This window comes from Hylobates moloch, unplaced genomic scaffold (genome assembly GCF_009828535.3).
Source record: "Hylobates moloch isolate HMO894 unplaced genomic scaffold, HMol_V3 SCAFFOLD_9, whole genome shotgun sequence".
NCBI lineage: Eukaryota > Metazoa > Chordata > Mammalia > Primates > Hylobatidae > Hylobates > Hylobates moloch.
This window is the reverse complement of record NW_026652284.1, coordinates 19,310,084-19,322,942: the sequence shown is the minus strand read 5'-3', so window position 1 is coordinate 19,322,942 and position 12,859 is coordinate 19,310,084. Positions and strand designations below refer to the sequence as shown.

At 41.7% G+C, this 12,859-nt stretch overlaps 1 protein-coding gene across 27 annotated transcripts in view; it reads left to right on the top strand.

The window, feature by feature from the left end:
• The window catches only part of EIF4G3 (eukaryotic translation initiation factor 4 gamma 3), a 369,995-nt gene that overhangs the window by 352,812 nt on the left and 4,324 nt on the right, over nucleotides 1-12,859 (top strand). For all 27 annotated transcript variants that reach the window (XM_058443899.1, XM_032759190.2, XM_032759180.2 and 24 more), the window contains 3 exons: nucleotides 8,093-8,239; nucleotides 10,233-10,314; nucleotides 12,592-12,738. In XM_058443899.1, coding sequence (XP_058299882.1) covers nucleotides 8,093-8,239; nucleotides 10,233-10,314; nucleotides 12,592-12,738 — 376 coding nt within the window. The remainder of the gene's footprint in view (nucleotides 1-8,092; nucleotides 8,240-10,232; nucleotides 10,315-12,591; nucleotides 12,739-12,859) is intronic.

Below are 12,859 nucleotides of genomic sequence, written 5' to 3'. Positions count from 1 at the left end.
GCCAGAAGCAGCCAGAAGTTATCCTGTGGGGAATGGAGACCATTAATACCCTTATAAGGTAGAAGATTAGAGACAAGCGTATAGCTTGAAACTGCACAGGTAAATAAGTGCAAGGAAGTAGACAGTCTTATACCCAGAACCTTAGCTATCCTGCCTACTGACTGGTAACTAGATCCAGAAATCTACAAAACAGAAGACCCCATGGTCAGTATAATCTGGTCCTACAGGAGGATTTGTGGGCTGTTAGGTTGAGATAACCATAAAACAAATTAGATCAAGAAAAGTAACAGAAAGAAAACAAAACTCTCTCAAAACCTTACTGAAAATCAAAATCCTAAAACTCATGAGGAAAACTAAAGCTAAGACAGCCAACAAAATCAGGAATAAGGAGAAAAAAAATCACCATAGGTAAAAAGAGAACAAGAATGCAATCTGAAAATGACTTTAAAATAAGTATATTGTTCTGGATAAAGATATTATATTAGGTTGCTCTTAGGTTGCTATGGACATTAGCTCTCTTTTTGGTTGTAGTCTGGAACACTGAAGAGCATTCTTGCCACAGCAATAAGAACCTGCATGAAGCATAACTTCTGATGTGTTACTGGACTCAGAAGAGGTGGAAGTAATTTCCTTCAAAGGGACAAAAAGAATTAATGAGGGGGAAAAGCCAGCGATGAAACCTAAACTATGAATAGTAATTACATGTGAAGGGCATATTGCCCAAAGGACACACAGCCCAGTGGGAAGATACTATTACAAATGCTGTCAGATGTCATGGAAAAAGTTGACTTAGTCCCAGTTCAGTATTACCTTGGCTCCCAGAAGAAGCAAATCAAAATGCTCTTTGGAGAAACATCCTCAACTTAGGTCCCCTTATTTTCTACAAATACGAATTATTTAAATATATGAGTTGACACTTGGTGTTCATTTAACATACAATTAAAGAAGTAAAGATAAAAGTAAACAGACAATAAGTAGTAGATTTAGACCCCATGGACTTGAGGTAATGGAATTATCATTCAGAGTATAAAATAACACTATATTAAAAGAATCACAAAAATGAGCAAACAAGAGACTAGTCAAAATGGTTAAAGAGATTCGAAAAAAAAAAAAAGGGTTGGGTGCAGTGGCTCATGCCTATAATCCCAGCACTTTGGGAGGCTGAGGCAAGAGAATCTCTTGAAGCCAGGAGTTGGAGATCAGCCTGAACAACATAGTGAGACCTGTCGCTACTAAAAAAAAAATAGCTGGGTGTATTGGTGCACCTGTAGTCGTAAGCTACTCGAGAGACTGAGGCAGAAGGATCACTAGAGCCTGGGAGTTTAAGGCTGCAGTGAGATACGATCACACCACTGCACTCCAACCTGAAAGACAAAGCGAGAGCCTATCAAAAATAAAAAATAAAAAAAATTAAAAAATAAACAAAAGCCACACACACACACAGACACACACACACCAAAATCTTTAGGTAGCTATCTAAGATATGTTGATATGTTAGGAGATTTGGAGGAAAGTATGAGAGAACATCTAACCTATCTAATTGGAGTCCCAGAAGGAAAATTAGCCTGAATGGAGAAGAGGCAATATTTGAAGAGACAGTGGGTGAGACTTCTAGAAGTGATAAAATATACAAATCTATAATGAAAGCCCATAGATGCCATACAGGATAGTTATATTTTGGTGAAACTGCATAATACTAAAGACAAATGAAAGATTTTAAAGAAGCTGGATAGAAGAAGCACATTACCTACCTGCCTCCCCCTCAAAAAAAAATACACAAAAAAATAGACTTTGCAGTAGCAACCATGAAAGCCAGAAGGTGGTAGAATAATCTCAGAGTGCTGAGAAACGAGCTACTGTAAATGTAGAATTCCCTGTGCAGCTGAACTAACCTTTAAGAATTAGGGCAATGCATACTGAGAAACTTGACAACATACTTCTAGATACCCATGGGTCAAAGAAGAAATCAAACATGATACTAAAAAACATTTTTAACTGAATAAAAATGAAAACACACCATATCATCGATATTTAGAAACAACCTTAAGAAGTTAGAAAAATAAGGCCGGACACAGTGGCTCATGCCTATAATCCCAACACTTTGGGAGGCCAAGGCAGGAAGATTGCTTGAGTCCAGGAGCTTGAGAGACCAGCCCAGGCAACAGAACAAGACCCTATCACCAAAAAAAAAAAAAAAAAAAAAAAAAAAGAAAGAAAGAAAGAAATTAGAACAATAAGAGCAAACGAAGCTCCAAGTAAATAAAGGAAATAATAAACATTATATCAGAAATCAATGAAATAGAAAACTTTTTAGAGAAAGACCAGTGAAATCAAAAGCTGGTTCTCCCGGAGGCGGAGGTTGCAGTGAGCCAAGGTTGCACCATTGCACTCCAACCTGGACAAAAGGCCAAGACTCCGTCTCAAAAAAAAAAAAAAAAGCTGGTTTTTTGAGAAGATAAAAGTGATAAACCTCTAACCAGATTGATCTTGAAAAAAATTTTGAAAAGAAGGTACATATTACTAATATCTGGAATGAAAGTGGTAATATCAGCACAGATTCTATACATAAAAGTGAGTGAGGAAATTTTATGAATAATCTTTATGTCAATAAGTACATCAGCCAGGCGTGGTGGCTCATGCCTATAATTCCAGCACTTTGAGAGGCCAAGGCAGGCAAATTGCTCGAGCCTAGGAGTTCAAGACCAACCTGGGCAACATGGTAAAATCCCATCTCTACAAAAAATACAAAAATAAGCCAGGCATGGTGGTACATGCCTGTAATCATAGCTACTGGAGAAGCTGAGGTGGGAGGATTGCTTGAGCCCAGGAGGTCAAGGCTACAGTGAGCTGTAATCATGCCACTACACTCCAGCCTAGACAGCAGAGTGAGACCCTGTCTTCAAAAAGAAATAACTCTAGTTGAATACATCGATCTAGTTGAACTAGTTGAAATGAACAAACTTCTTTCTTTCTTTTTTTTTTTAAGACAGAGTTTCGTTCGTGTTCCCCTGGCTGGAGTGCAATGGCATGATCTTTGCCCACCACAACCTCTGCCTCCTGGGTTTAGGTGATTCTCCTGCCTCAGCCTCCAAAGTAGCTGGGATTACAGGCATGTGCCACCACGCCTGACTAATTTTGTATTTTTAGTAGAGACGGGGTTTCTCCATGTTGGTCAGGCTGGTGTTGAGCTCCCGACCTCAGGTGATCCATCTGACTCGGCCTCCCAAGTGCTGGGATTACAGGCGTGAGCCGCTGCGCTCAGCCACAAATTTCTTAAAAGACACAAACTACTAGAGCTGTCTCAAGAGATGGATAACCTGCATATGTATTAAAGAGATTGAATTCATAGTTAAAAATGTTACCACAAAACAACTCCAGGCTTAAATGGTTTCACTGGTAAACTCTACCAAACATTTAAAGCGGAAATAATACCCATTTAACAAAACTATTCCAGAATATTGAAGAGGAGTGAGTACTTCTATGAGGCCAGCATTAGTCTGATACCAAAACCAAAGACATTTCAAAAATCTGTAGACCAATATGCCTCATAAACATTGAGAAAAAATTCCCAATACAATTTTAGAAAATCAAATCCAACAATATATAATAAGAGTAATACATTATAATAAGGTAGGATTGGCTGGGCACGGTGGCTCATGCCTGTAATTCCAGCACTTTGGGAGGCCGAGGTGGGCAGATCACAAGGTCAGGAGTTCGAGACCAGCCTGGCCAACGTGGTGAATCCCCGTCTCCACTAAGAATACAAAAATTAGCCAGGTGTGGTAGCACACGCCTGTCATCGCAGCTACTCAGGAGGCTGAGGCAGGAGAATTGCTTGAACCTAGGAGGCAGAGGTTGCAATGAGCCAAGATCACATTATTGCACTCCAGCTCTGGGTGACAGAGCAAGACTCTATATTGGGAAAAAAAAAATAATAAGGTAGGGTTTATCCCAGAAATGTAAGGTGGGTTTAATATTTGAAAATTGATGTATACATAATAGGGAAGATGGTGAAGTATACATAATAGGGGAGATGGTGAAGTATACATAATAGGGAAGTATACATAATAGGGAAGATGGTGATGTATACATAATATGGAAGTATACATAATAGGGAAGATGGTGAAGTTCCAGGATTCAATCCCTCCACTGACACAACTATTGAACTGGCAAGATCTGTTAGAGCCAACTGTTTTAGAACTGTGGAGTCTCGTTAAATACATGCATTATCAACACCAGGGGATTGCATAATGATAAAAGAGTCTGATAAATTTCAATGAATTTGGGGATTTTGCATAGAACTTACAGTACCCAGCCCTGTGGCAGACCGCTAGGAAACTGGCATCACACCATTTCTGGTGCAGTTTGCTGGTGCCAGATTGAACCATAAGGACTTCATTTTCCAAGGATTGGGGTTGTTTCTTTTAATTGACTCTTAGTTGACTGAGAGGCCAGTGCTGGGGCTGGCTGTTATTTCACCCCTTTCATGCTAAAGTATCTTTTAGGGCTGTGACTATCAAAGTATTTAAGCAGTAGTGTTACGGGATCTCTGGGGTGTCAGTTTTTTTGGCCAGAAACCTCTGTGGCCATGGCACCTTTGCCCGAGTTCTTTTCCTGTGTCCAGGAAGAATGAGGTATGCAAACAAATGAGGGGTGAAGAAGAGGTTTATTTAGTGTTAGAACAGCTCAGAGGAGTGGGTAGCTCCTCTCTAGTAGGCAGGTTGTCCTGTGGAGTGTTCAGCTCTCTGTAGAGAGGAGGCTCTGGAGAGGATAGCTCCTCTCCACAGGCAGGTCATTTGGACATTTCTGCAGGTCTCTGAAGCTCTCAGTGGAGAGGTTAGCTCCCCTCTGCCGGCAGGTCATCTCTGCAGCTCTCAGCAGAGAAGGCATTCTTCTCTGCAGCTGGTCCTGCTATCATCGCTCTGCCCTCTTTGTCCTCTGGCCATCTGCTGCCCTGTTCTGGCTGAGCCCAGGGCTTTTATACCTCAGAGGGGAAGAAGTGCATGCCGATTGGTCCATAGGCAGCCATGGTTGGGCCTGGAAGAGGCACCATGAGCCCCTACTCCACTCTGCTGGACTGGCATCCCAGCCCCCAGCCTTCAGGTCCTCCCTGGCTGGGGACCCTGTCCCCTTCCACCCAGGACTCTGTCTGCCTCCTGCTGCCATTCATGGCCCTGGGGCTTGGTCCCAACCCCACTCCAAGATCGGAGAGCAGGCAACCCTGAGCCTGCAGGGACAGAGGGTCTTTCCTGGGACACCCGAGGGTGGTGACTGCAGAGACGCCCGGGTGCTACATGCCTGGGAGGGCAGCCACAGCTGCACCCCAGAGCTCCCACCCCACCAACTCAGAAGAGGCAGGGCTCCCCCTTTTCCCGTCCCCTGCCTGCTTTGTGGAACGGGAGGCTCAGGTCTGCAGCCGCAGGTAAGGCAGCTGCGACAGCACCCAGGAGGGGAGATCCTGCCTATTCCCTCAAGAGAGGCTCGGATCCACAGCTGCAGTTTGGGTGGGAAGGCAGGGCTCCTGCCTGCTCCAAAGAGCAGGAGGCCTGGGTCTGCAGCTGTGGTTTGGGTGGCTGCAGTAGTACAGGCAGCTCCCATCCCAACTCAGAAGGGGCAGGGCTCCCACCAGCTCCATGCAGTGTACAGCCCCAGCTGCACCTCCCTGCTGCAGCCAGCGTGATGGCAGCAGACGCTGCCATCAATAGTATCTCTCTCTCTGTCTCTCTCTCTTTCTTTCTCTCTCTTGTCTCTCTGTCTCCTCTCTCCTCTTTCCTCCTTCTCCACTCCCTCTCCCTGACTCCTCTTTTTTTGTTAATTTAACTTTTATTTTAAGGTCAGGGGTACATGTGCAGGTTTGTTCTATAGGTAAACTTGTGTCATGCGGGTTTGTTTTACAGATTATTTTGTCACCCAGGTATTAAGCCTAGTACCTATTAGTTATTTTTCCTGATCTTCTCCCTCCTCCCAACCTCTGCCCTCTGATAGGTTCGCGTGTGTTGTTCCCCTCTGTGTGTCCATGTGTTGTCACCATTTAGCTCCCACCTATAAGTGAGAACACGCAGTATTTGGTTTTTTGTTCCTGCATCAGTTCACTAAGGATCACTTGGCCTGGGAAGTCAAGGCTGCAGTGAGCCGTGATAGTGCCATTGCACTGCAACCCGGGCAGAAGAGCAAGACCCTGTCTAAATAAATAAATAAATGTGAGACTTCAGTTTAAAAGAAAAAAAAAGCAATTGGAGGTCAAGGCTGCAGTGAGCCGTGATAGTGCCACTGCACTGTAACCTGGGCGAAAGAGCAAGACCCTGTCTAAATAAATAAATATGAGGCTTCAATTTAAAAGAAAAAAAAAACGCAAAAATAATATATATATAATAAAATGAATACATAAAAATGTTTATAGTTTGAAAAATGAGGTTGAAAATGCTTGGCCTGTATCTTGACTTTCAGTTTGCTTAAAGAGCTTATGGCCTTCATGTTGTGCTTTTTTGCATATATTGGAGCATCATGGATTGGATGTATAGTTAACCAATACTAAATCAGAAAAATTGTTAGTAATATTGAGCCACGTTTCTAAAACCTTATGGAGCTGGGTGCAGTGGTGCACACGGAGGCTGAGGCAGAAGGATCTTTGAGCCCCAGAGTTCAAGTCCAACCTGGCAACATAGTGAGACCCCAAGTCAAAAATAAATAAATAATAAAACTTTATTGGGAAATACAATTTAGAGATGCTACGTAAGTGGTAGAAACAGAACAATCAGATGACAGAATTCAAGACGGTGGTTTTCACTTTGTGGATTGGGGATAGGGTATAGGACCCATACCAGAGTATTCAAGAGTATTAGAGAAAACCTAATGTGAGTAATCCTTAATATTTTCATCTTTATGGTTTTTGTATAATGAAGCCACATAAAGCAAGGCATACCTACGTACCTCATTTCTTTAGTCCCATGAAAATTATGAATAATTTTGATTATAGATTTTTTTTTCTTTTTGAGATAGGATCTCGCCCTATTGCCAGGCTGCAGTGCAGTGGCACAATGACAGCTCACTGCAGCCTCAACCTCCCATGCTCAAGCAATCCTCCCATCTCAGCCTCCTGAGTAGCTGGGACCACAGGCGCACGCCACAACACCTGGCTAATTTTGGTATTTGTTTTGGTAGAGACGGGGTTTTCCCATGTTGCCCAGGCTGGTCTCAAACTCTGGACTCATACACTCCTCCTGCCTAGGCCTCCCAAAGTGCTGGGATTACTGGCGTGAGCCACTGTGCCCAGCCTGATTATAGATTTTAAAACTACGTATCTAAGTGCTAAACAATTATAGCATCATTGCTCACACCTATATTCAAAATGGCCACAACTTAACAAAGCCAAAACTATCGAGTTTTGATAGCTGCTGAGTACCAATACTAATATTAAACCATAGGTTGCAGAAAGAGAGTGAAATTGTACCCTTTTCTAGGGCTCTTATCCTGCCTTAAAGAGCTATGTTGCAGCTCAGGGGAAGATTGAAGCTCAAGATTGTTTGCATGTAACCATAGCCTAGAGATAATTATAGGGGGTTTATTTCCTTCCTTTTTAAGATACACAGTATGAGAAGTTGGAAAAATATTCAGAAGGATAATGGACTGACAATCTTTCAAAACTATAATACGAACAGGTTGGGCGTGGTGAGTCATGCCTGTAATCCCAGTACTTTGGGAGGTCAAGGAGGGCAGATTGCTTGAGCTCAGGAGTTGAAGACCAGCCTGGGCAGCATGGCAAGACCCCTTCTCTACTATTACAAAAAAATAGCCAAGCGTGGTGGTGTGGGTCTGGAGTCCCAGCTACTCAGGAGGCTGAGGTGGGAGGATTGCTTGAGCCTGTGATGTGGAAGTTGCAGTGAGCCAAACTCCAGCCTGAGTGACAGAGCAAGACCCTGTCTCAAAAAAAACAAAAACAAAAAAAAAAGAACAACTACAAACATAAAATAGCCTCTGCTGATCATTTTGATTCCGTGTAAAATAGAAGACGTAACCTATGACTTTGTTCTTCTCTCAGGATGATAACAGAATTATATTAATATATTAATATGTTCCACCTTTTATGTTTCAGAAGTTGGACTTCATAGAGTCTGACAGTCCCTGTTCCTCTGAAGCACTTTCAAAGAAAGAACTGTCTGCCGAAGAGCTATATAAGCGACTGGAGAAACTCATTATTGAGGACAAAGCGAATGATGAACAGATCTTTGACTGGGTAGAGGTATAAAGACTATGTCACCTTCCCTGATATCTCTACAGGAAAGATTCTTGTGGGATCCCCTTAATTCGCTTACCTATCTGTTCACTTCATGAATTTTTAACCTTAACGAAATTAGTTTTTAAATGCTTTTGTTTTGCCATCCTTAGCAAAGAATAACATTTTTCTCACCACTTAAGGAGTTAAGTAATGCTTTAGATTAACTTCTAATTCACATTAAAATTAAGATGAAAAAGCAGTGTTGGCACATGTAAAAATAGTTACATGCTTCTGAGTAAGTAGTCATTAAAATACACTGCAGTTGTAGTGTCGTTCTTTCATAGATTGAGTAGATTCTGTTAGTCACCTCTGTAGCAGTCTGGTTTGTGCACCCTGTTCCTGCCCCTTCTACTTTTAGAACCAGATGAGGGAAATGTAGGACGGGGAGTGGGAAGAGTTTAGGGGAAGAGGAAATGTGCCTGGGGTTAAAAGAGAGATTTTGGAAAACCGAGGTACTCCCTGGGACAGGAACAAGGGGTGCTTCAGGCTTCTGTTCTTGGTGATATATCCCACTTCCAAGCATCACCATTGCTTGGGAAACACCAGGATGAGTTTGCTGCTCAGACATTCCCCTAGGGTGGCAGTAATCTCTCTCTCTAGGAGGGGCAGTCTTGCTAGTAGAAAGAGTTTCATCTTCAGGCCGGGGGTTGAATCCCCAGCATTGCCATTTTCACTGTGACACTGACAGTGGTAATATGGATTATTTATTGAGGAATAAAATATGTTTTTAAGTGGTTATACTTCCAAATGTACAAGTACATAACACTGTATAATTGAATGAGTAGAGGTTAGGCAGTGGGAAGGACCCTGAAAAGTAAATACTGCTAATTCAAATATTTGCACATAGAACTGGCAGTAGCCAAATTATTTTTCAATGAATCAGACATTTAATTTTAGCAAGAATGTGCAAAATGTGACTCATCTGGTCTAGGTGCGATGGTTCATGCCTGTAATCCCAGCACTTCGGGAGGCCGAGGTGGGCAGATCACGAGGTCAGAGTTTGAGACTAGCCTGGCCAACATAATGAAACCCCATCTCTACTAAAAGTACTAAAAAATTAGCTGAGTAGTCCCAGCTACTCGGGAGGCTGAGGCAGGGCACATGTAGTCCCAGCTACTCGGGAGGCTGAGGCAGGAGAATCGCTTGAACCTGGGAGGCAGAGGTTGCAGTGAGCTGAGATCGTACCACTGCACTCCAGCCCAGGTCACAGTGCGAGACTCTGTCTCAAAAAAAAAAAAAAAAGTGACTCATCTTTTCTTAGTGCCAGATCAGTCCTGATGTGCAGGAGACCATTTCTCTGGTGTCCAAGGGTATCTTTTTTTGTTTTTTGTTTTTTGTTTTTGAGATGGAGTTTTGCTCTTGTCGCCCAGTCTGGAATGCAGTGGTGCAATCTTGGCTCACTGCAGCCTCCACCTGCCAGGTTCAAACGATTCTCCTGCCTCAGCCTCTGCCTGCCACCATGCCCAGCTGATTTTTGTGTTTTTAGTAGAGACAGGGTTTCACCATGTTGGCCAGACTGGTCTCAAACTCCTGACCTCAGGTGATCCATCCTCTTCAGCCTCCCAAAGTGCTGGGATTACAGGCATGAGCCACTGCACTCGGCCCGTTTTTTGTTTTCTCGAGACAAGGTCTCGCTCTGTCACCCATGCTGGAGTGCAGCGGTGCAGTCATAGCTTACTGCAGCCTCAAACTCTTGGGATCAAGCAGTCCTCCCACCTTAGTTTCCCAGGTAGCTGGGAACACAGGCATGTGCCACCATACCCAACTTTTTTTTTTTTTTTTTTTTTTTTTTTTTTGTAGAGATAGGGTCTTACTATATCGCCCAGACTGGTCTCAACTCCTAGCCTCAAGTGATCCTCCTGTCTCGGCCTCCCAAAGTGTTGAGATTACAGGCATGAGCCTCTGTGCCTGGTTGAGCAAGGTTATCTTTAATCGTTTTTTTTCTTTTTGACTTCAGGCTAATCTAGACGAAATCCAGATGAGTTCACCTACATTCCTTAGAGCTTTAATGACTGCTGTTTGTAAAGCAGCTATTATAGGTAAGTAACATTTCTGAAGGCAGCTCATAACATCTGAAATCCCCGTTACGTTAACTACTAAGTATACAGTTTGATTTTACATTGTTTTCAAAACTTCCCATATGTAGCTCACTTTTCTATGCACTGTCCTTTCTGTCTGTGATGCCTGGTTGTCTCAAGCGTGGAGACAAATAGCTGTTCCGCCTACAGAGAACCCAGATCTAACCAGCTACCACATGCCTTGCATGCTCCTTGGGTTGTTTTTCACTACGTTACGTGTAGCTTTTTCTTTATCTTTTCACCTCTAACATTCAGGGCAGCCTCCTCCTTCCAATCATGAATTATAATGAATGGGTTGAATATTCTTAATCTAATTATCAGTATAGGGTTATTCTCATCAAAAAAGTCATGTTATGTAAGTACATGTATGAAGAAAAAAAGATATCAACAGTTTGTCCTGTTCTTTGTTGACTTTATTTTATTATGATAAGACAATTTTATTGGTTTATGAATTGTTAATATTGATAGGATTAGGGTCAATAGAAATCCTAAATATTCCAAGCTGTATACAATGTTTAACATTATTCAATGAAGACATCTCTTTAGTTTCAGATAGAAATTCATACTTCTGTCACTGAAGTGAGAAAAAAAAATTCATCAGTGCAAAAGGTGTCTCAGAATTTCAAGTCTGTCTCTATTATTTTTGAAGATAGCTTTCTGCCACTTAATATAGCTTCAGAATTATAATTTAAGATTTGCAATGAATTTATTTTCAGTGTTCTTTAATGAGATAAATAACAAAGCTAAGTAGAAAGTCTTCATGAAATTTTTAAAAATCATTTTCAGTATCCATAGAACCATCATAAGACTTTCATATTTTAAAATTCGAGTTGGGAAGTCCAAAAGCTGTTTGGTTTTTGTTTTCTTGAGATGGTGGGGGTCACTGTGTTGCCCAGGCTGGACCTGAACTCCTGGGCTTAAGCGGATCCTATCGCCTCAGCCTCTTGAGTAGCTGGAATTACAGGCATGAGCCACGATGGCCAGATTTTAAAAGCAAAATCTGCTTTTAAAAACAAAATTGTGTCTTAGTGATAACTTACAGATAATATAAACCCTTATGTGTCTTCGTACTGAGGATGCTTTTTATTTCTCAGCCCCTTTTTATCATTCCTTTCCCTCAAAAGGCCTAGATTAGGTATGTTATCTGCCACTGCCACAGTTAGTTTTTATCCTAGTAATAACAAAATGGTTCCATTTATTTTAGCCTTCTGAAAAGATTTGTATTAAGTGTCACTTTAATTTCCTTTTCTAATGTTGCTTTTTTATGTTGCCTTTTTTAAATACTCACTTGAAATTCCTGCTCTATGTTTCATTTATTTTTGATTGACAAATTATAATTGTATATGTTTATGGGGTACAATGTGATGTTTTGATATATGTGTCCAATGTGGAATGATTGAATCAAATTAATTAACATATCTATCACCTTACTTACCTTTTTTTATGGTAAGACATTTGATTAATTTTGCTTTTGTAGTTTGTCATAAAACCACTGCCAGTGTTTCATTATAATTAAAGATAATTCGGTACGCTACTCCTGAGGGAAACCAGCATTCAAAATGCATCCCCCTCCATATTTTTTATTATTTGTGAGAGAATATCTCATTAATAATTTCAGAGCATTTTGGATTTCAAAATATTTGCCTTAGACCGTCTTGCCTCCTCTTCTCTTGTAGAGCCATATGGGTCCTTTGTACTCAGAAAATTGAAAATGAGCCAGGTGCAGTGGCTCGTGCCTGTAATCCCAGCATTTTGGGAGGCCAAGGCAGAAGGATTGCTTGAGCCCAAGAGTTCAAGACCAGCTTGGGCAATATAGCGAGACCCTGTCTCTATTATTTCAAAAACTAAAAAATAAGAAGAAGAAGAAAGAGGCCAGGAGCAGTGGCTCATGCCTGTAATCCCAGCAGTTTCGGAGGCTGAGGCGGGTGGATCCCCTGAGGTCAGGAGTTCGAGACAAGTCTGACCAACATGGTGAAACCCCGTCTCTGCTAAAAATACACAAAAAAATTAGTCAGGCCTGGTGGCAGGCGCCTGTAGTCCCAACAACTTGAGAGGCTGAGACAGGAGAATCGCTTGAACCTGGGAGACGGAGGTTGCAGTGAGCTTAGATTGTGCCACTGCACTCCAGCCTGGGCAATAGAGTGAGACTGTCTCAAAAAAAAGAAAAAAGAAAGAAAATTAAAGATAATTCTATGTTAATTCCTTAAATGTAATTCCTAGTTCTTCTATCACCTTTAGCCGACTCTTCTACCTTCAGAGTGGACACTGCTGTTATCAAGCAGAGAGTGCCGATCTTACTCAAGTACCTAGACTCAGATACAGAGAAGGAACTGCAAGCACTTTATGCACTACAAGCATCGATAGTAAAACTTGATCAACCTGCCAGTAAGTTTATCTCATGTTACAGTTAATCTAACCAATGAGTGAGATTTATCCAAGCCAGGACTTAGAGATGATTTAGGGTTTGAACAGGGGACAATAAAAGAATCACTAATAACACAAACTC